We start from the raw sequence: 23,634 nt of genomic DNA on the forward strand, positions 1-23,634 counted from the left end.
AATTAATTCATTATTTTCCTATATCTTTTCTCCATGGAAGATAAGATATTAATATATCTATTATAAAGCTTCTCCAAAGTTAAAAAGTAAATACACATATCTTCAAATTCTTAATTTATATTCTAAAAATTATAGTTTTTCTGTCAAATCAATGTGCAAACAAGTAATTATTTGGACTGCAAATTCACTTTCTTCACTCAATGAAGCCTCTATGCTACATTTAGTAATATTTTGTGATATTTATTCAGCTTCCCATTTTCCTTGGAACACTTTTTCCATACATGGTTTCTGCTAAAGAGGTTCATGGTGTCCAATTTACATGGTATACATGGTATACCAGATATATGGCTACAGTTCCTTCACCACAGATGATGAGATGAGGTTGGAACATCTGACTATTTAAAAATAAAAATTAAAATGACCTCATACGAATGTGCTGGGTATGGGCCAGCAGAGCAGTCTCTGCTCATAGATGACACATGCCTGAAAAGCTAACATGAGTTACAAACTGGTGTGCAATGGAGAGAATGGCTAGCTCCTGATCACCCAGTCTGTTACCCTTCTTTTTTCTTTTGCTGTTATTTCATTTCTTAGCCTGCAGCCCAGAAGTCACATATTTTTGCTGTAAAACAGGCTTTCACAATCAGATGTCATTTAAAACATTTTATTAATTTATGTTTAATTGACAGATAATTAACCTTGCTATAACATCTCTTTACTTCTATCAATTTTTTCTGGGATGTCTTCAGAGGAGCAAGAGAAAACCTATGAAAGCCATCATCTAATTAAGCCATAATCTGATGATTATGTAAATATGTCCAGATCATCCAGAGCACTACCCTGAGCTTAAATAGTTGCTGATAACTTGCTGATAAACACAATTAATGGAAATTTTATATCATTATTTTATCTTCATTTATATCACTGAAATTCAGAGACCAAGAAGACATCTACTAATCTCTATTTTCATTTCCCTAAATATTCACAGAGTAAATTATAGTTTGTACTGGTGTTAAGAAAGATGTGTAAATGCCTTAATTATCATTTAGAAACACAGAAACAGTATTCATTATGTGCAAAAAAGGAAGTATCCTCTCACCTGTGTTTTCTCCCTCCACTGGGGATGTCTACTATTTTTATTATCTTTATGTATACTTTCACAAAATTTTCTTCCCTGACTGTTTCTGTTGATAACATTGCACAAATGATGGTCAATGTGAAGGAAATAATGTTGCTTGGGAGGCCAACAGAATCTCCCAAATCAACTATATATGTCATGGTTTTCTACCTGAAAGGATTTAGTGAGTGGCTTCAACTGTTCTTGGTCCTGTAGGCACTGAAGGATTCCTAATTTCCTGAGATCTGAAAAACACTGGTATACACTGGGACCTTCTTGGTCAATGTTATAAACAAAAACTAATCAAGAATCCCTACTTGTAATACCTGAACTGCACTGAAATTCTCCCCACATTTCATTTGTAAAAAAAATAGAAAAGCTAATTTACTTAATTTTCACTTATGGTTCCTGCTTTCTGCCAGTGACACTTCATTTTATTCCATTTGAGGACAAAAATTGCAGTTAAAATGAGGAAAGGTAGAAAAATGAAGAAACTAATCAAAAGGCCCTTTTCTTTAGGAGGAGCATGTCGTTGTCATTTAATTTTCAAGGGTGTCATTTTATCTGAAAATGTCAGAGTACTTTTTAACTTTTTCAAAAATGATATTCAAGAATACTATTAATTTAAATTAAAAAATTTGAAATTCAAATATAGTATTGTCAAATAAATGAGTACATTTATATTTTTAAAAGTTTTTCCCATCTTCTCTTACTATGACAGAGATAATTATATATTTGTCAACTCAGAACATTTTTATGTATCAATGACTATATACAATTATTGACAATATGTAATTTATGAAATTTTATTTTTAACATTTGTTTGTATATTTAATCTTTATTTACATAACATATTCTAAGTGTTTGATACACTTAGAGGTTAGAGGTGATTTTTAAAATTTAATGTCAAAGGAGCCATCAAAAAATATAAAGAAATATTAGAGAAATAATAAAAATAGCACTTCAACAGAAAGATATAAAAATATGGGCTTTTGGACCGGCAATTTAGCTTGGTGGTTTCACCCTCTGCTGTGCAAGGGCAAGGACCTGAGTTCAATTCCCAGTACCAAAAGAAAAAAAAAAGGGCTTTGAATGATGCAAGCAACAAAACTTCAAAATAGAAAAAATTTAATATTCATAATAAAATGGAAAAATAAATCCAAAATTATAATTGGAGTTTTTGAAAGGTCCTTCTTCACTCATAGATGTAGAAAAAAGTCAGTTTCATAAATTCCTTGGAAAATACAAACTACAGGAACTTACCTAATATGAAATTGATAAATGAATGGTTCCCTCTGTATTAAGAAACTAAACCTGAAATTTAAAAACTAACAAAATCTTCAAGCTCATAATAATTTACTGGAAAACATTACCAAACATGTAAAGAAGAAATTATATCAATTTTGAGCAATCGTTTGCAGGACGTAAGGCAGGCATAAACACTTTCAAACCCATATTGTGAGGCTGATACTACTTGACAACAAAACGAGATAAAGACAATATGAGGAAGGAAGAAAAGAATAAACCAATATATTTTGAGCACATAAACATAAAAATTCTTAAGAAAATTTGAACAAGTAAAATTCAGTAATATGTAGTAAATAGTAGACATTTACAGAGTAACAGAACAAAGTCAGATGCTTCAGCAGAATTTGGAGAGAAGGCAGTAGCCCAGACTCCTAGGGAACCTGAAAGGAAAATTTACAAGCCCGGGGCCATTACCAGCTGATCCAACCAGATGATACAAACTGAGAGCTTATCATTTTCAGAGTACCTATGAAAGCCAAGAAGGCGTGTGGATTTCACCAATACATAAACAACAACATTAAGACACAAGGATTAACAAAACTCAGGAAATCATGACACCTGTGAATCACCAAATATCCAACTATGGTTTGCAGAGAAAGTTAGATGTATAAAATATCAGAAAAATGATTCAGAATAAACTTTTTAAAATAAAAGCTTAATGGATGCCAAGAATATGCAGGTAAAAAATTACATGATATTTGCAAAAAAATATGTGAATAAAAGAGAAATATCACAAAAAACCCAGAAACAATCTTAAACCATACAGTAATCATAAAGATGGCAAATACAGAGGCTGAGCTAAAAAATGCAGTGGAAAGCTTTAGCAAGTTGTTTGAAAGCTGATGAAGAATCAGTAAGCTTGGCAATATAACATTTCAAACTTTTTGATCAAAGAAGCAAAAGAGAAAAAAGACTGAAAAAGAATAAAGAAAATCTACAGGGATTATTGGAAACTATCAGAAGACCTAACTTACACACAATAAAAATTAAAGAAGGACAAGGAGAAATAAGGCAAGAAAGCATTTTCAAATAGTTACTGACTGAAAATTTCCCTAGTCTGAGGAGCAAAATGGACATGAAGGTAATAGAAACACATATATTTAATCAACAAAGGAAAAATTCTAAAACAAAAAGAAATAAGAAATACATCACAAAGCAAATAGCAGAAATCCACTGGAGTATAAGAGAAAATGTGATGATATATTAAAAATGCTAAAGAAAGAAAAAAGACCCGGCCAACCAAAAATACTGTATATACCAAAGCCAACTTTCAGAAAGGAATATGAAATAAAGACTTTCCCAAACAAATAAAGACTGAAGAAATTTATTAAAACCATATATGTCTTCCAAAAAATAATAAAAGGAGTTTTTAAACACTAAGTAAAAGCATTAATATGTAACACAAGACATCTGAAGTTATTTAATGTACAGAAAGAATCTCCACAAAATTTTTATAAAAGGAACTCTAATATCACAATATGAAGAATGAACTACCTATATCCTAAATGAAAATGAAAAGACAAAATAACAAAATCCTTTAATACATTAAGCAATAAAAAGATGTAAATTGAGACATTAAAAGTTCAGAAAGTGGGAGGAATGAAGTTCACAGGTAGAATATTTTTTCTTTTTCTCTGTGTTCACTGTCAGGCAGCTGTTTAAAAATAACTTGTTTTTGGGGCTGGGGATTTAGCTCAGTGGTTTCGCCACCTGCTGCGCAAGCACAAGCACCCGAGTTTGATCCCCGGTACCAAAAAAAAAAAGTTCTAAAAATAACCTGTTGTAACTATAAGTTGTTTTTAGTAAGCCCCATGGTAACTACCAAATAAAACCATTGATACATAAAATTAAAAAACAGAAACACAGAATTTTCTAAATATCAAAAGAAACAAAAGAGTTAAGAAACAACGTATAGGATAGCAAAAATACTATTCATCTGACAAAGGATTAATATTTAGAACATGTAAGGAACTAAAAAACCTTAAAAACCAATGTAGTTAAAAATGAGCAAACAATCCAAATAGACTTCTCAAAAGAATAAATACTAAAGGCCAACAAATATATGAAAAAATGCTCAATATCCTTAGTGTATTAGCCAGCTTTCTTATTGCTGGGAGTGAATATCTGACACCTAATAACTTAAGAGAGGAAATGTTTTTTTGGCTTATGGTTTCAGAGGACTTTGTCATTGATTAGCTGGCTCCAAGGCAGAAGCATCATGGCAGAAGATCATGGCTAAGTAAAGCTGCTCAGTTTTTGAAGGCCAGAAAGCAGTGCAAGGGAATAGCACCAGAGAGGAAGAGATTAGGGACCAGATGAAGATCCTGCAGTTATGCTTCTATGACCCACCCAGATATACCCAGAAGTATGCTTTACTAATTTCCTAGATGGCTCCCACACCAATCAAATTGACAGTTACGCTTAACTGTCAAAATTACCCTGGCATAATAAGGAAATGCAAATCAAAGCTATGGGATACCATAGCTTTTTTAAATGCACAGGTAAAAGAGCCCCATTGGAATGCAGGTGATGATGTGGAGAAAAGGGAACACTCATACAATATTTGTGTAAATGTAAGTTAGTTTAGCCATTATGGAAAACAGCATGCAGCTTCTTTAAGAAGTAAAAACAGGAGGCAGAACATGGTGTGCAAGGGGGAAGCAGAACTCACAAGCAGCTCCAAAATAGCCACCCAAACCAATGGGTATGAAGCTCCTTAGGAAAGAGGTGACCATAGGAGTTCACAGGATCACAATTTGAGCAACCAAGTGACAAGTTAAAATAAAGAAGTATTGGTATTTAGAAAGATAGGTAATGTAACAGTGATAATCCCAACAGTCCTAAATTGTTTGTCTTACTTGAACAGAGGTCAAGAAGTCTAGAAAAGATTTTTCATATCCCTCCTTATAGCAGTTAACATACAGCAACAGAAGTCTGAGGATATAATTATAAATATCCCCACAAAGGGGAATACTGGGCCTGTCGTGTGTGTGTGTGTGTGTGTGTGTGTGTGTGTGTTATTGCTTTTGCTTCTATGGTGTTCTACCTTGTTTTTCCACACATGCATTGTTTCATAAGGGCTTCTAGCTTTATGTTTCTGTTAGGTCATTAATTGGATTCAGTCTCCCTATCTCTCCTCTCAATTTCCATTAAAGCTACCTTGTGATCGCTTTTTTTTTTTTTTGCTTCTCATACCCTCTCATATCTCTCCTCTTCCCTTCTTTACTTGTATATAATTATCATTTATGCATTTTTTGTTTTTTATTTTCAATTTTTAGCTTAAAATAAAATAAATGTATTTTTACTCTGCCTTTGTTTTCCTAGGTTAGTGAAGTAACACTTAACTTCTTAACAAGTTTTAAATTGTATGTGGGTGCTTTCACACTGAGACACATCCACAGACTAGGGAACACCACATAGAGAAATCCTCTTTCTAAGAAGACTTCCACACAATAGTGGTACATATATATTGGTCTGATCTGCAAGCCTCAACAGAACAATCACAAGTGAAGAGAATACAATGCAACAAGTTGCGTCCAAAATTTTATAACTTTCCAAAACTTGATTCCATAGCTATTGAAGTGGACGAAGTTAAGACAAAGGGTTTAAAAAAATCATAGCTAAATTATCAATGAGATCAAAGATATGAATAAGCAGCTGAGTGCCTCAATTATTAAAATGACCAATGACCTCAATGAAAATACAAGTAAGCAGCTGAATGAATTAAGAAGACACAGGATATGAAATAACACTTCAGTAAAAAGAAAGATTTTGAAAAAAAGCCAAACAAATTCTGGAAATGAAAACCTCAATATTAGTCAAATAAAAACTGAACTGAAACTCTGAGCTGTCAGGTATCTGAAGAAAGAATATTAGGGCTTGAAGACAACATGGACATGCTAGAACATTTATTTAATAAATAAAGAAAAAAAGAGTAAGAATCAACAAATAGAATGTTCCAGAATTCTTGGACAACTCTAGAAGACAAAATTTAAGACTCATGTGCAGTGAGAAGGGCATATTTAGACCAATGGCAAAGAAAATCCATTCACTAAATTGTGACAAAATTCCCCAAATCTAAGGAATGAGATGAATATCCAGGTACTGCAGATATTTAGAAACCCAGATAGAAATGAACAGAAAACATATTCACAACATATCATAGTAAAATTGGCAAAGATTCAGAACAAAGAGAAAATATGCAAAACTGTTAGAGACAAATGCTAAATCACTTATAGTGCAAAATCCATCAGAGTAACATCAAATTTCTCAGTGGAATCTCTAAAGACCATAGGTCTTACAGTGAAGTATTTCAAGTTCTCAATTAAAATTATTGATAACTAAATTTATATCTGGCAATGCTCTTTCAAAATTGAAGAAATTAAAGAACTTCCAAGATAAGTAAAAAATAAAGAAATTCATTACTACAGAGCCAACCCTGCAAAAAAAATACTTAAGGGAATCCTAAACACAGATCAAGAAGCTAATCACAACAAGAGTAAAGGAAATGATAAATTTCGTTGGAAGAATAGATTAATGAATGAGAATCGTACATGAATCAATTACGAAAACAACAAAATAACATGGTTACTACCACATTTTCAATAATAACATTTAATATCAGTGGTCTTCGTTCTTCAATTAAAAGGCCCAGATTGGCAGTCTGGTTCAAAAAACAAACTCAACTACATGTTGGCAGCAAGAAAATCAGTGCACCTGTAAGTGTTGTACCCAGTGAGAGAGAACCAACCAGAGACCGATATTAAATCCACACAGGAGTTTATTACCGGCCGGGATCCGAGACGAACACTGGACTCGAGCCTCGACTGGGGGTTCACAAACATGTTTTATACACCGTTGAGGCCAACAGTTTCTAGGCTCCCCTATGGGATAGAACTAGTAAAGCAAGCAAAAGGTACAGAAGCGGAACGTCCTGCTGTTAGAACAGTTGTAAAACAATAGTTGATTAATTGTTGTTTCTAACAGACTCTTTAAGGGGAGGAGGTTTCTAAGCTTCCTCCTGAGTTCGTCTAAAGGTCAGGCAGGTGGGTCAAGCAGCAATATGGAGTCTGTCTTGCTAACTAGGGTCCTTCAGTAAGGACACAATTTCAAAGGATTGAAAACAGCACCTCAAGCAGGTGAAGCCTGAGAACAAGGAAAAACCTCACCAAGAAGAGCTAAGAATTATATATAATCTCAAGCATAAGAGCACCCAATTTCTTAAAATAAACATGACATGACATAAAGGAGTGATACATACCAAATGTAATCATAGTGGGTGCCTTTCCTATGTCACTCTCACAAACAGGTCAACCAGACAAAATATCAACAAATAAACATCAAAATTAAAGTGCAGCAAAGATCAAATGGACATAACCAACATCTATACATACTACCTTTCAACTACAAAGGAATAAATTCTTGTCATTAGCCTACCAAAATGTTCTCCAGACTAGACCATATTTTAGGGTATGAAGCAAGTATTAAGGAACACAAAAAATTGAAATAATCTCACAAAGTCTGTCAAATTATGATGGACTGAATCTAAAAACAGCAAAAGAAATTAGGAACTGGAAAAATACATGGATACTGAATAGTTCACTTTTGAAAAATATGCTTATATTTTATTTTTATGTTTGTGATACATAATAATTATAGTCACCTTGGGAATTGGTACATATGCATATTATATCTTGCTTATAGTTGCTGCCCTCTTCCTATGGTGCCTTGCCCCTTCCCCTGTGTGACATCATGCCAAGATGTCACACAGGGGAAGGGGCAAGGCACCATAGGAAGAGGGCAGCAACTATACATAATAGCTGCTGAGGTGGTGGGAGACCTATCAATTTTTACTTCCTATCTTCACATAGTTCAGGTCCCTTTCAGTTTCTGCAAAGTTTACCTCCTCATTTCCTCCCATATCTTTGTTATTTTATCCTTTTTTTAAACTAGCACCTCTGTCAATTTTGATGGTTAGTTTCACAGGATATATGTCTATGTTGATGATTGTTTTCTTTTAGGCCTTGAAAAAACTGTAATCCATGCTCACCATATCTTGCAGTATTGCACTGTGAAATCTTCTGGTATTCTGACAGGCTTGCCTTTATAGGTTTCTCCCTGTTTTTCTTTAACAGCTTTTGGTAGTCTCTTATTATGTTGGATTTCTGTAATTTTGATTATGATGTGTCATAGAGAGTTTTTTTTCTGATCATGGTTATTTGGGGGTTTTGTAAGCCTCATTTACCTGGAAATTATATTCTTTCCATAGATTTGGAAAAATTTTCTGCTATTTTTTCAGTGAAGAAATTTTTAATACTTTTTGAATACTTTTTTGATCTTTCTTTACTCAAATAGGCATTAGCCTGTTTTCTTAGTCATCTAGATATTATTGGATCCAGTTGCCTTAGTGTCTTGATTTTAGAGTATTGTTGAATACATGATCCACTACATAAATCTTGTCTTCAAGTTTTGAGTTCCTTATATTGGTCATACTTGTTACCATTCTTTCAATCAGATTTACCATATCCTGATTTCTGCCTGTTTTATTTTAATAATAATCTGATTCTTTTAATATATTAGGTCGGTCATCTTATTGTCTGTATTCTCTTTAAGTTCATTGAATATTTTATTAATTACATTCTTTAACTGTTTACTTAAATGCTCTTTAAGCTCACTAAACACCTTGTGGATATGCATATTGTTACTTCTTTGATTTCTTCAAAAATTTTAGCTATTTGGTTTGTGTGTTGTCCGTAGCTTCTAATTCAGTGCCTATGAAATCAATTTTTGAGGAATTAAGGGTTTTGCATGCATCTTATTATCATGTTTCTATTGAATTTGTGAATTTTAACTAAAGTACTAATTAATTTTTATAGTGTTTAATATATATAAACACAACACTTATATAAACCAAACAAAAGAAGAGAAAGAAAAGAAAAAAAGGAGAAAAAATCCCACACAGAGACACTCTGCGTAAGCACACAATGTTACTCTCACTAACCTGCCACTATTATCTGTTCATATCTCTCACAGGTTTCCCAACCATTTGGAGAATTTAGTGACTACTAGTGTTAGATAGGGGACGGCCTTACTGTGTAGACCTCAGCAGTGTCTCGGGCTCAGTGTCAGGGATCTTGTGTGGGCTCCTTGCTCAGCAGGCTTTAGAGGGTGGTAGAATGAATCTCACATGAGCTCCATGTTCTGTGACATACTAAAGACACCAGGTTACCTTGTGAGCACAAGTTTGGGAATGATTGGCATGGGAGTGAGAGTGTGTCCGTTCTGGTGTCTATTCTCCACCCACAGATCCTATTGCATGGCCATTGCATGCCTCTGACTGGTTCCAAGTCCCTATCCAAGACTGCATGGGGCTCATGGGTCCTAACTCAATTACTGTCCTCTGGTTGATTTTCTGTAGTGCACCTTCCCTTGCACCCTAATTTGAGGTGGGTATCTCTTGTATCTCTCTTGCTAGGCTGTCTCCAATGATCCTTTGTATTGTTCTTTTAGCCTTTATTTCATTAAATTTCACTCTGATCTTACTTAATTCTCCTTTTCTATTGTTTTTTTGCTTGGATTGTTCTTGTTTTATAGGACCTTGAGATGTATCATTAGATTACTTAGGAATGATTTGCTTTTCTAACACAGGCACTCATAGCTACAAAATTCCCTCTTAGAACTTCTGTCACTGTTTCCCACAGTTTCTGATATGTTGTGTTCTCATCACCACTTTACACTAGTAATTAAAAAAAATTTCCCCCTGATTTCTTCAATGACAGGCTGAGTGTTCAAAAGTGCACCACTCAAGAAGTCATGCTGCACATAGCCAGTCTAAGAGCTCTTGATCCTCGAACAGACTATAGTCCAGGTCTGGCAAGAACGCCATCTTGGGAGAGTGCCTAACCCCAAGCGGAAGATGCTGTGTATGATGGCAATAGCAGGACTGCTGCATGGGGCACACAGCAAGCAGCTGAGCTTCTCATGATCCAAGTTGGAAAATTGGGCCTGGTTAAGGTACCATTTAGGGGGAGTATATATCCCCCTTAGGAAGGAGACCAGGGGCTTTGGAAGCATCCAGAAAGGCAGCAGGAAGGCAGCCAAGAATCTGCCTGCAGTGCCCAGGTGAACAGCCACACAGATCTCAAGCCTATTGGATTCAGGCACTGCTTGGAGCTTAGAGCTGGTGATGAAGGCACCTTAGGAAGTTTTTGTCCTCCTGACGGGGGGAGGCCAAGTGAAAGAGCCTTCCCACAACATTCAGCATTTCTTCATGATAAAAAATCCTCAAAGAAAATCAGTTATAAAAGGATCTTTCCTCAAATTGATAAAAGATGTATAGAACACACAGCCAACATCCTATGAAATGGGGAAAACCAAAAAAAGTTCCTCTGAAATCAGGAATGAGACAAATATGTTTACTTTCAAACTCCTGTCCAATCTAGTACTAGAAACTTTGGTTAGAGCAATTAGAGAAGAAAATGAAAGGGATACAAATAAGAAAGAAATAAGTAGAATTATCTCTGTTTGTAGATGATATGGGTCTTTACATGCAGACCTCAAAAACTCCAGTGGAAGACTTTTAGATCTAAACATATTCAGCAAAGTTGCAGGATGAAAAATCTACTCATAAAAATCTATAGATTTCCTATTCACTGACAAGGAACTCATGGAAAAAGAAATCAGGATAACTGTTCCATTCACAATAGCTTGAAAAAATATCTAGGATTCTACCTAATCAAGAAGGTGAGCAAGCTCTGTAATGAAAATTAAAAACATCGAAGAAGGAATTAAAGAAGACATTAGAAATGGAAAGATTTTACTCGTTCATGGGTGGACAGAATCAATATTGTTAAAATGCCCATATTTCCATAAGTGATGTACAGATTCGATGTGATCCCTATTGAAATACCGAAAACATTCTTCACAGAACTAGAAAAAACTCTCCTAAAATTCATATAGAAGTCCAAAACAACAAAAGGTATAATAGATAATGTAAAATAGGAAGAAAAGGTCCAAAGAGGAAGGGGAAGAGGAGGAGTAGGGGAAAGGAAAGAAGGGAAAGGAATAAATATGAGAAAAGGAAAACATGGAAACAAAGTCTTTGTAAATAGGAGGGGTGGAGGGGTTGAAGGGAGGGCAGGGGAATGGGAAAAAAACCCCAATATATATTATGTAAATGTACAAATTCCCAATAATGAATGTCAACATATTGTATACCTAAAATGTACCAATAAAATTAATGAATTAAAAAAAAGAAGTCCAAAACACACAGAAGTAAAAAGAGCAATGCTGGAAACATCATTATACCCAATTTCAAGTTATACTACAAAGCCATAGTAAAAAGAATAACATGATATTGGCACATAAACAGACACATAGACCAATGGAATGGAATAGAAAATACAAAAACAAACTCACGCACTGTCTTAATTACTTTCTTGCCACAGAGATACAATACCTGACACCCACAACCCAACAATTTCCTATCAAATTCAACTTACAGCATTCTAGGGCTGCTTCTTCAGCCAATATCTCTAAATCTTTCCAAAGTTCTCCCACAAGCCAATTCCAAAGGCTTCTGAACCACATGGTCAGGTAGCATCACAGCAGTGACCACACTTCTCTTGTACAAAAATCTGTCTTAGTTACTTTCTCACTGTGGGACACAATACCCAAGACCCACACATTAAATGAGGAAGTTTATTTTGTCTCCCAGTTTGTAAGGGTTTCAGTCCACAATAGGCTGGCTTCAAGGCAGGGCAGAAAGGTAGAGGGGCATGACAGAGGAGAAACAGTCCATGGCATGGCAGGCAGGAGAGAGAGAAACAGAGGGAGAGAGAGGAACAGAGGGAGAGAGACACATTAAAACAGAGAGAGAGAGAGAGAGAGATCAAGGGCTCCATGCCCAGTGATCCACCTCTTCCAACCAGTCATCACCTCCCAAATCACTTATCAGTGGACTAATCCACTGATGAAATCACATCTTTATGATCCAGTCACCTCCCGGAAGCCCCACCTATAAGCACGTGAGGCTTTGGGGAACATTTTTAGATATAACCTGTAATATACACCTACAGCCATCTGATTTTTGACAAAAAGGGGTGCAAACATGTTGGAGAAAATATAACCTCTTTAATAACTGGTGCTGGAAAAACTGGATACCCACATGCAAAGATTGAAACTAAATCCCTATCTCTCACCCTGTACTAAAAATTAAAATGGACCAAAGACCTATATATAAGACCAGAAATTTAGCTAGGTGTGTTGGCACACAACTGTAACCCCAGCACTTGGGAGGCTGAGGTGGGAGGATCAGCACAAGTTTGTGGTCAGCTTGGGCTACATAGTGAGTTCAAGGCCAGCCTGGACTACATAGCAAAGTCCCATCTCAAAAGAAAAAAAAAGACCAGAAACTTGAAACTCTTGAAAGAAAATATAAGGGAAACACTTGAAGACATGCACAAGCAAAGACTTCTTGAATATGACCCAAATAGCACAATAAATAATATCAAGCATTGCCACGGGCCAAGCCTGAAGATGGCCCTTTGGCTCCTCCCTACTCCCTTTCTTTTCCATAGACTAGATAGTCAAACAGCCTGTTTGACTAAGGTTATAGACCCTGGGCAGCACAGCCCCAGGAGACAAACATTATGTATCCTTCTTCCTTGTTTCCTTTCTGTTCATGCCCCAATCATGAGACAATCATGCTACGCTCAGGCTAGGCCACATAGCACTATTTACCTCACCTTATCTTCCTATTTGTCTTACATTATAAATAAAGAAGGCACTGGACTCCAGGCAGCCATTAGCTCCTGACAGGCTATGGCTCCACCTGGTCCCAGCTTTCAAGCATAATCTTGGTGTTTTCATTTTTCTTCATCTCCTACCACTCTCCCCAGCTTCAGACTGTACCCCGTGTGGGTCATGGGAAAGAATAAGCAAATGAGACTACAACAAATTAAGTATCTGCATAGCTAAGGAAACAGTCAACACAGTGAAGAAACAATCTACAGAATAGGATTAAATCTTTCCTAGTTACTCTTCTGATAAAATATTAATACCTAGAATATATAAGGAACTCAAAAGAAATTAACTCCAAAAAATCAAATGTAAGCCAATCAGAAAATGGACAAATAAACTGAATTAATTATAAATGGACAGTAAGTACATGAAAAACTATTCAACATTCTTAACCATCAGGGAAGTAGAAATCAAAATGACATTGAGATATCATCTCATCTTAGGCAGAATATCTGTCCATCAACAATACAAACAACAATGAATGCTGTCAAGGATATGGGGAAAAGGGACCCCCATACTCTGCTGAAGGGAACAATAATTAGTACAACAACTGTGAAAATCAGTATGGATGTTCCTCAAAAAACTAAAAAGAGAAAGATCATTTGATCTAGCTGTACCTGGGTATATTCTCAAAAGAATTAAAAACAGCACACTATGGTTATATATGTATACCCATGTCTATAGCAGCACAATTCAGAATAGCTAAGCTGTGGAAATAGCCTACATGCCCAGCAGCAGATGGGTATTACTCAGCCATAAAAAAGAACAAAACATGTCATTTGTTAGGTAAATGCATGGGATTGGAGATCATCAGGTTAAGCAAAACAAGCCAGTCTCCAAAAGTGAATTATTGCATGTTTTTATATGATCAATCAAAAATACATACATGCATACATACATACACACATACATACATACACAGAGATGCTAGGAAACTGGAAGGTTGACTTTCAGAGATGGGGAAAGAGATTGGGGAGGAGGGGTAAAAAGATGGGAATTGGGAATTAAAATACAATGGACCCTCAAGTTACAACTGGCCTGACATATGAACAACTTGGGTTAATAAGGTTAATGGAAGATTCATCTGCCTCTTGTATATAGCATGTACCCAGGTAAACATTCGGGTAACAGCTGTATCGACTTACAACCACCTTGAGTTACAACCAGCCCTCAGGAATCCATTGAGTTCATAAGTTAAGGGTCTACTGTGATCAAAATATGTCATATGCATGTACCAATATACCAAAGCATAAATCATTATTCTTTATTACTAATGTGCACTAATAAAAATAGAAAAGAAGAGCTAAAAGTAGACTACCATATTGTCCCACTATCCCACTTCTGGATGCCTATCCAAAAGAAATGAAATCAGCATCCCAAAGATATACATGCATATTACTGAGGCAGTATTTATAATAGCTGTGATATGGAATCAGCCAATGGGCCAATCAATAGATAAGAGAGAATAATTGGTATATATAGGTATATATATATATATACACACACACACACACACACACACATATATATATATACATACATACATACAGTGGAGTAATATTCAACAATAAATAAAAATTTATTTCATTTGTAGGAAAATATATGCAATAGACTTAGGCAAGCACCACATGATCTTTAATATGAAGAAACTGAGAAAAGTCTATCTGAATATAGGCGTGATTGCTACAAGTGGGAAAGGTTGTGGAGGTAGGTGGATAAAAGGCAGCTGGATTTGATCAGTACATACTCTAATCATGTTTGGAAATATAACATTGAACCCACTAATATCCACAATTAACATATATTCATCAAATATAAAATAATAAAATTTAAAATTTTATTATTAAGAAATTAATGTTTGCATGCCAAGTAATTTTTGATGAGTGAGAAACTGCCAATGTCATTTTCTTAATTGTTTTCCTGGTTGTGTTTTAGTACCTTTCTTTCTTTAATTCTTTAGCTCATTTGTTCCAAGACATCACAGTAAGTGCTATAGTTGGATGGGGAATGTTCCCCAAACTCCTGTGTGTGAAAAGCCTGGTCCCCAGAGTGGCACTACTGGGAGGTGGTGGAACCTTCAAGAAGTGGGTCCTGGAGGGAGATTTCTGGCTAGTGGGGGCTGCCCTTGAAGAGGACCATGGGGACCCAGCACCTTTTTCTTCTCTCCCATGTTACATGTTGACTATGAGGTGAGCAGCTTTGCTCCAATACATGTTCCTGCAATACTGTGCTCCCTCATAAAAGGCCCCAGAACAACAGGACCAAACAAAGATGGACCAGACTCCTAAAACTGTGAGTGAAAATAAGTTCTTTCTTTTTATAAGGTGACTAGCTCAGGAATTTGTTGTGGTGATGTGAAGCTAGAACAGTAAGTTATTAATATATCTAGTTGGTTTCCAATGAAATTGAAATCTAGAAACATTTGGCTTATGGGTATGAACCTCAACCATTCTTTCAAGAATATGATTTTAAGTATAAAATATGTTAATATAACAAATATGGCATACTCCTTCATGAGCTTTTGTCAAATAAATTTAATAATCTTTAGTACTGCCTATTATATATGTGTTGTAGATATGAAAGAGTTGGATATTTTTCCCTTTCAATAATCAGGTGACATTTAAAATCAGTTGCAAACATGCCCATGCCATTCTTGGAACACCCAGAGTGTGCTATAAAGCTATTGCCTTGTAAAAATAATTTATACTTATGTGAAAAGTCTGCTGTGTAAACAAATGTTCGTGGAACCATAATTAAAATTAACAGGAGACCTTTTAAAATATTCACCTTTGTATTAGACTTAAAGTGCATATAAAACTTCGGATGAAACTATAATCTAGAGCTGCACTGTCAAAATAGTGGCCACTAGACACAAAAGGCTACTTGAATTTAAATTTAATACAGTAAAATACAATGAAATTTTGCCTGCTTAGTTGGAGTACTCATATAGGAGATGCTTAGTAGCCACCACATTGTAGATGTAGGCCATTTCTATGAGAGCAAAGAGCTCTCCCAGAACACTCGGATCTGGAGAGACTGACCTCTTTGATACCAAAACCCATCATCGATGCTTCCTCCAGGCGACGAAGGTGTTGGGTCACAGGATGGAGGAGTATAGCCAACATCACAATGGCAATTATGGAAATTATTGCAAACCTAAAACCCAAACCAAATAAAATAAAAGCACTTTATATTCAATGCAAAGTTTAAATATATTTTTGTGAGTGTTAATGTCAATTACTAGTACATTAAAGTGGATAACATTTCTGATACAATTTAAATGTCTTATGTCAGAGAGGCATATAAATTCTACACCATAAATGGTGACAGTTAAAAATGTTTATGAACTGGGGTAGATTTAAAAAAAAGCAGAGATGAGATATCAATTGTGTATAAAATGAAAAAAGCAACAAAAACAGGGATAAAGCTTTTGCATAATCAGATACATATGTGCATATAAATAAAAACTTACATATAAAACCAGAAAATATTTTAAAATATGATTGGTGGATGAAGTGAAAGAAATGTCAATAGGAGAATTAAAAAAATTGAGAAAATGGTCATGTAAAAGTTACATAAAAATGTCAAGTATTGAAAAGGAAGAAACAGAAAAGAAGCTATACAGGACATGTATATTATTTAGGGGAAACACGTTGATGCCAGACATGCAGTCAGATAACTTTTTTTCTGATTTATATATAAAATATGAAACATCTTTATAGTAGAAGACAGCAGCCACAATGTTAAAGGCAAATTCATGATCAGAAAAAAATACAATTTATAAAATTTCTATGGCATAATAGCTAATTTCACAATGGATGGACAAGTAGAAGTGTGATAAATATAACTATACATAATTGAGAATTGCATCATTACTTATCAAATAAATGGAAATTATTGGTGAATTTAGCATATTACAAGAGATGACAGGCTGATTAACCAGTCTTGCCAGAATATGAGGAAATGTACATTTTTCAGTTATGATGGGTAGGAATAAAGACTGCCATAATACTTTTTTTGTTGTTGTTCATTAATTTTATTGGTACATTTTAGGTACGCAATATTCTGACATTCACTATTGGGAACCTTTACATAATATATCTTGGTTCTTATTTTTTTCCCATTTCCCTGCACTCTCTACAACCTCTCCACCCCTTCCTATTTACAAAGACTTTCTTTACATTTTTTCCTTTTCTCATATTTATTCCTTTCCCTTCTTTCCTTTCCCTACCTTCTCAGTTCCCCTTCCCCTTTGGACATTTTCTTCCTATTTCATATTATCTATTATATATTTTGATCCTTATTTATGCTTTCAGTTTCTCACACCAGAGAAACTATTCAATATTTACACACGTATGTCCTATTTATTTCACTTAAGAGTATGGACTCAATATGCATACATTTAGGTATAAATGTCTGTAGTTTCTCATTTTTTTTTTTTTTTGTACTGGCGATCGAACTCGGGACCTTGCCCTTACAAGGCAGGCGCCACTGAACTAAATCCCCGGCCCCTAGTTTCTCATTCTTAATGGCTGAGTAATACTCAATTTTATAAAAAATCCCACATTTTCTTTATCCAGTCTCCAGTTGATGGGCAATTAGGGTGTTTCCAAGCTTTAGCTATTACAAACTGTGCCACTATGAACATGGGTGCACATATATCACTGTGGTATGATCCTTTTAATTTTTTCAGGAAGATACCCAACAAGTGAATAGCTGGGTCAAAGGGAAACCTCTAATCCTTGTTTTTTGAGGTATCTCCATATTGATTTTAACAGTGGTCGCACCAGTCTACACTCCTACCAACAGGGAAGAAGGGTTCCTTTTTCCCAACAGCCCCGTCAGCATTTGTTATTGGTTGATTTCTTCTTGATAGTAGCTATTCTTTCTGGAGTGAGGTGGAATCTCAGTGCTGTTTTCATTTGCATCTCTTGAATGACCAGTGGTGTTGAACATTTTTTCATGTTTATTTGTTATTTCTACTTCTTTGTCTGAGAAATGACTGTTCATTTCAGATGCCCATGTTTGGATTGGGTCTTTAAATTTGGGAGGTCTGATTTTTTTAAAGTTCTTTATATATTCTAGATAGTAGACCTTTGAGGAGCAGCTGGTAAAAATATTTTCCCACATTGTGGGTTGTCCCTTCACACTCTTGGTGGATTCTCTTGCTGTGCAGAAGCTTTTTAATAAGAAGAGTTCATATCTGTTGACTTTTTGTGCTAGTTCACTTGTGACTGTGGTTTTGTTCATGAAATCTGTTCCTACACCAATGTCTTCAAGAGATTTAACTAACCTCTCTTCCAGCTGATTTAGTATTGCTATTCTAAAATTTAGATCTTTAATCCATTTCAATTTTAGTTTAGTGCATAGTGAAAGATATAGGTCTAGTTTTAATCTTTGGCAAATTGAAACTCAATTTGTCCAGCATCATTTACTAAAGAGGCTATCTTTTTGCCAGTGAGGGTGTTTGGCACCTTTGTGGAACATGAGGTGGCTGAGTGTGTCTGGAGTTGTATCTGCATCTTCTAATCTATTCCACTGGTTCTCAGGTCTGTTTTTTTTGGCAGCACCATGGTGTTTTTATCGTAGTGCCTTTGTACTATTGTTTCAGGTTGGGGATTGTGATTCCCCCTGTCATGACTTTGTTGCCTAGAACTGCTTTTGCAATTCTAGGTCTCTTCTGGTTCCAAATGAATTTTTGGATTGTTTTCTCTAGTTCTTTGAAATATACTGTTGGGATTTAAATCGGTATTACATTGAATCTATATAATAATTTTGGAAGTATGGCCATTTTCACTATATTGGTTCTTCCTACACAGAAACAGGGGATGTCTTTCCATTTTCTTATATCCTCTTCACTCTTTTTTCAGAATACTGTAGTTTTCAAAATAGAGGTCTTTCACTTTCTTTGTTAGATTAATTCCTAGATGTTTCATTCTTTTGGATGCTATTGTGAAAAGAATTGCTTCTCGAGAGGCCTAATCACCCCGCTGCAGACAGGCAGGTCTGCCCATGCCCTACCGAGGTCCTGAGTCGCACAGAACATGCCGAATCAACCCGCTGCAGACAGGCAGGTCTGTGCACGCCCTACTGAGGTCCTGAGTCACGCGGAAGACACCGAATCACCCCGCGGGAGACAGGCAGCCACCTGATTACACATTACAAAGACGCAGAGGACACCAGACCACCAGACCAAGGTACTGAGTCCCACTGTTCCCAGCCCAGAGGTAGGGGCTTCTGAGCCATCCTCCCACTGCTCCTGGTCCAGAGGAAGGGGCTTCCTGGTCACCATCCCTCCCGCGGCACCCAGCCCAGAGGAAAGGGCTTTTGGGCCACCTTCTGTCCCGCTGCTCCTGGCCCAGAAGAAGGGGCTTCCGGGCCACCATCCTTCCCACCACTCCTGGCCCAGAGGGAGGGGCTTCTGAGCCACCATCCCACTGCTCCTGGTCCAGAGGAAGGGGTTTCCTAGCCACCATCCCTCCGGCTGCTCCCAGTCCACAGGAAAGGGCTTTTGGGTCACCATGACTACCGCTGCTCCTGGCCCCTGTGCCACCTCATCCAGCTCAGAGGAGGTAATCTGTGCAGGCGCTAACAGCCTCCCGCCCCAGTCGAAATGAGAAAACACATAAATAAGTCTCAAAGCCAGACTTCCAGATCACCTACAGCAACCCCAAAGGGAAATAAAATGGAATACTCTGATACTCAACCACCTAGACCCACTGAACTGGCAACAAAAGGGGATCTGGAAAAAATGAAATCAGAAATAATTTCTCAGATAACAGGAGAAATTGTGCCCCTAGTGCAAGACATGATTAATAAATCAAGAGAGGAGCTCAGGAACATGATGGAATCCCAACATAAGAAACAAATGGAATCCATAAAACAGATGCAAATAGATTTCCAGGACATGAAAAACTCCATTGAAAGTCTACACAGCAGAATGAGCCAATGTGAGGACAGAATTTCAGATATAGAAGGTAAGATTGAATTAGTGAAAGGAAAAGAAAAATTGCTTCAAAATTAAAAGGGAACATGAAAAATCAATCCAGCAGCTGCTAGATGATGCAAAAAAGAATAACATAAGACTGACTGGAGTCAATGAAGAAACAGGAGAGTGCAGATGACATAAAAAAACTCTTCACAGAAATAATGGCAGAAAACTTCCCAAGCAGGGGAAAAGAGCTTGACATACAGATAAGTGAGGCATATAGGACTCCAAATAGCCTTGATCAAAAAGAAACCTACACATAGGCATATAATTGTTAAGATTCCAGAAACACAACAGAAGAACAAAGTTCTCCAAGCAGTCAGAGAAAAGAAACAAATCACATACAAAGGAAAGCCCATCAGAATCACAGCAGACTTCTCAACACAAACCATCCAGGCAAGAAGAGCTTGGAGTGACATATTCCAAGCCCTAAAAGAAAACAGCCTCCAACCCAGATTGATGTACCCTGCAAAACTATCTTTCAAAATGGATGGAGAAATAAGATACTTTCATGACAAAGAGCACCTTAGGAACTTCGTGAATACCAAACCAGCACTCCAAAGAATTTGACACAATATCCTAGGAACAGACATTGACGATCACAACCCCAGGAAGCAAAGCAGAATGAACCCATCAGGCATGACAAGAAATTAAATGTAAAGGGGGAGAACCCAACCAAAAGAAAAAGTCACGGCAATGACAAGTCAATACGTTTCAGTTATAACCATCAACGTTAATGGTCTCAATTCACCAATCAAAAGAAATAGACTGGCAGAATGGGTCAGGAAGCAAAATCCAACAATATGCTGCACACAAGAAACACACTTAATTCAAAAGGAAACTCATAGACTGAAAGTTAAAGGGTGGAAAACAATACTCCATGTGACAGGAACCCAAAAGAAAGCAGGAGTAGCTATCCTCTTGGCAGATCAAGTAGATTTCAAACCAACACTGATTAAGAGAGATGAAGAAGGATACTACATCCTTGTAAAGGGAACAATCCAAGAGGAAGAGATGACAATCATAAATATCTATGCACCAAACACTAGTGCACCCAACTATATAAAACAAATACTAACAGACATGAAAAGTCATATATGCACTAATACAATTGTAGTGGGGGACCTCAACACCCCAATGTCACAAATAGATCAACGAGACAAAAAATAAGTAATGAAATACTAGAACTCAATTGAACTCTTGAACAAATGAATTTAACAGATGTTTACAGAGTCTTCCACCCCACAAAATCAGAATACACATTCTTCTCAGCTGTACATGGGTCATTCTCCAAAACAGACCACATACTCACACATAGAACATGTTTAAGTAAGTGCAAAGGAATTGAAGTTATCCTCTGTATATTATCAGACCATAGTGCAATGAAATTGGAGATCCATAGCAAAAGAAACTCAAAAAATTTCATAAACAGGTGGAAATTGAACAACACACTTCTGAAAAACCAATGGGTCACAGAGGAAATTAAAGAAGAAATCAGACAGTTCCTTCACTTAAATGACAATGACAATACAACATATCAGAATCTATGGGACACAATGAAAGCAGTCTTATGAGGGAAATTCAGAGCAGTGAATATGCATATTAGGAAAACAGAACAAGCCCAATTAAACAACCTGATGCTGCACCTCAAGCTTCTAGAAAAAGAAGAGCAGGACAACCCCAGAGCTCATACAAGGGAGGAAATTATAAAGATCAGAGGAGAAATCAATGCAATGGAGACTAAGAGAATAATACAAAAAATCAATGAAGCCAAGAGCTGGTTCTTTGAAAGAATCAACAAAATTGACAAACCTTTAGCCAACCTTATCAGAAAAAGGAAAGAAAAGGCCCAAATCCATGCAATTAGGAATGAAAAGGGTGAAATTACAACAGACCCAGCAGAAATCCACAAGATCATCAATACCTACTTCCAGAAACTATACGCCAATAAGATGGACAACACAGAAGAAATGGACAGATTCCTAGATACATATGAATTACCAAAGTTGAACGAAGAAGACCTAAAAATTCTGAACAACCCAATATCAACCAATGAAATTGAAAATGTAATTAAAAACTTATCAACTGAGAAAAGCCTGGGCCCTGATGGCTTCACTGCTGAATTCTACAAGACATTTAGAGAGGAAGCTCTGCCACTATTGTTAAAACTCTTCAATGAAATGGAAAGGGAAGCAATACTCCCAAATTCATTCCTGGAAGCAAGCATCACCTTGATCCCCAAAGCAGAGAAGGACCCAACTGAAAAAGAGAACTACAGACCAATCTCACTAATGAACATAGATGCAAAAATCCTTAATACGATAATGGCAAACAGAATGCAGAAGATTATCAAGAAGATCATACACCCTGATCAAGTGGGATTCATCCCAGGGATGCAGGGATAGTTCAATATACGAAAATCAATCAATGTAATACACTATATCAATAGAGCCAATGACAAAAACCATATGATTATCTCCATAGACGCAGAAAAATTATTTGACAAAATCCAACATGCATTCATGATAAAAACCCTACAAACAATTGGAATAGATGGTCTCTACCTCAAACTGATAGAAGCCATCTATGAAAAACCAACAGCCAATATCATACTAAATAGTCAAAAACTGAAATCCTTCACACCCAAATCAGGAACAAGACAAGGATGTCCACTATCACCACTCTTGTTCAATGTAGTTCTGGAAACATTAGCCATGGCAATTAGACAAGAGAAAGTAATAAAAGGAATAAAGATAGGAAATGAAGAAGTCAAATTGTCATTATTTGCAGATGACATGATACTCTATATAGAAGACCCCAAGAACTCCATCAAAAGTCTTCTACACTTAATAACCAAATTCAGTCAAGTAGCTGGTTACAAGGTCAACACACAAAAATCAATAGTTTTCCTCTACATGAATGACAGACTTACTGAGAGAGAAGTAGGGTAAATAATTCCTTTCACAATAGCATCCAAAAAACTGAAATACCTAGGAATCTTCCTAATGAAAGAAATCAAAGACCTCTTCTCTGAAAACTATGGCACTCTGAAAAGAGAGATTGAAGATGATATTAGAAAATGGACAGACATCCCCTGCTCCTGGGTAGGAAGGATTAATATAGTGAAAATGGCCTTACTTCCAAAACTGCTATATAGATTTAATGCAATTCCAATTGAGATCCCAGCAGCATACTTCATAGACCTTGAGAAAAAAATCCAAAAAGTCATTTGGAGCAAGAAGAGACCCAGAATAGCAAAAGCAATTCTAGGTAACAGAGACATGGCAGGGGGTATCACAATCCCCAACCTGCAACTATACTACAAAGCTACTATGATAAAAACAGCATGGTACTGGCAAAGAAACAGACTTGAGGACCAGTGGAACAGATTAGAAGATGCAGAAACAATGGCAGACACACT

At 36.2% G+C, this 23,634-nt stretch overlaps 1 protein-coding gene across 1 annotated transcript in view; it reads right to left on the reverse strand.

The window, feature by feature from the left end:
- Positions 1 to 1,471: 1,471 nt before the first annotated feature.
- Positions 1,472 to 23,634, reverse strand: part of LOC101719410 (A disintegrin and metallopeptidase domain 3-like) — a 161,677-nt gene continuing 139,514 nt past the window's right edge. Inside the window, 2 exon segments of the mRNA XM_087217349.1 lie at positions 1,472 to 1,681; positions 16,267 to 16,381. Coding sequence (XP_087073475.1) covers positions 1,506 to 1,681; positions 16,267 to 16,381 — 291 coding nt within the window. The 3' untranslated portion in view covers positions 1,472 to 1,505.

Source organism: Heterocephalus glaber, unplaced genomic scaffold (assembly GCF_053883595.1).
Source record: "Heterocephalus glaber isolate CG9 unplaced genomic scaffold, H.glaber_assembly_v1.0 deba00001461, whole genome shotgun sequence".
Lineage (NCBI taxonomy): Eukaryota > Metazoa > Chordata > Mammalia > Rodentia > Bathyergidae > Heterocephalus > Heterocephalus glaber.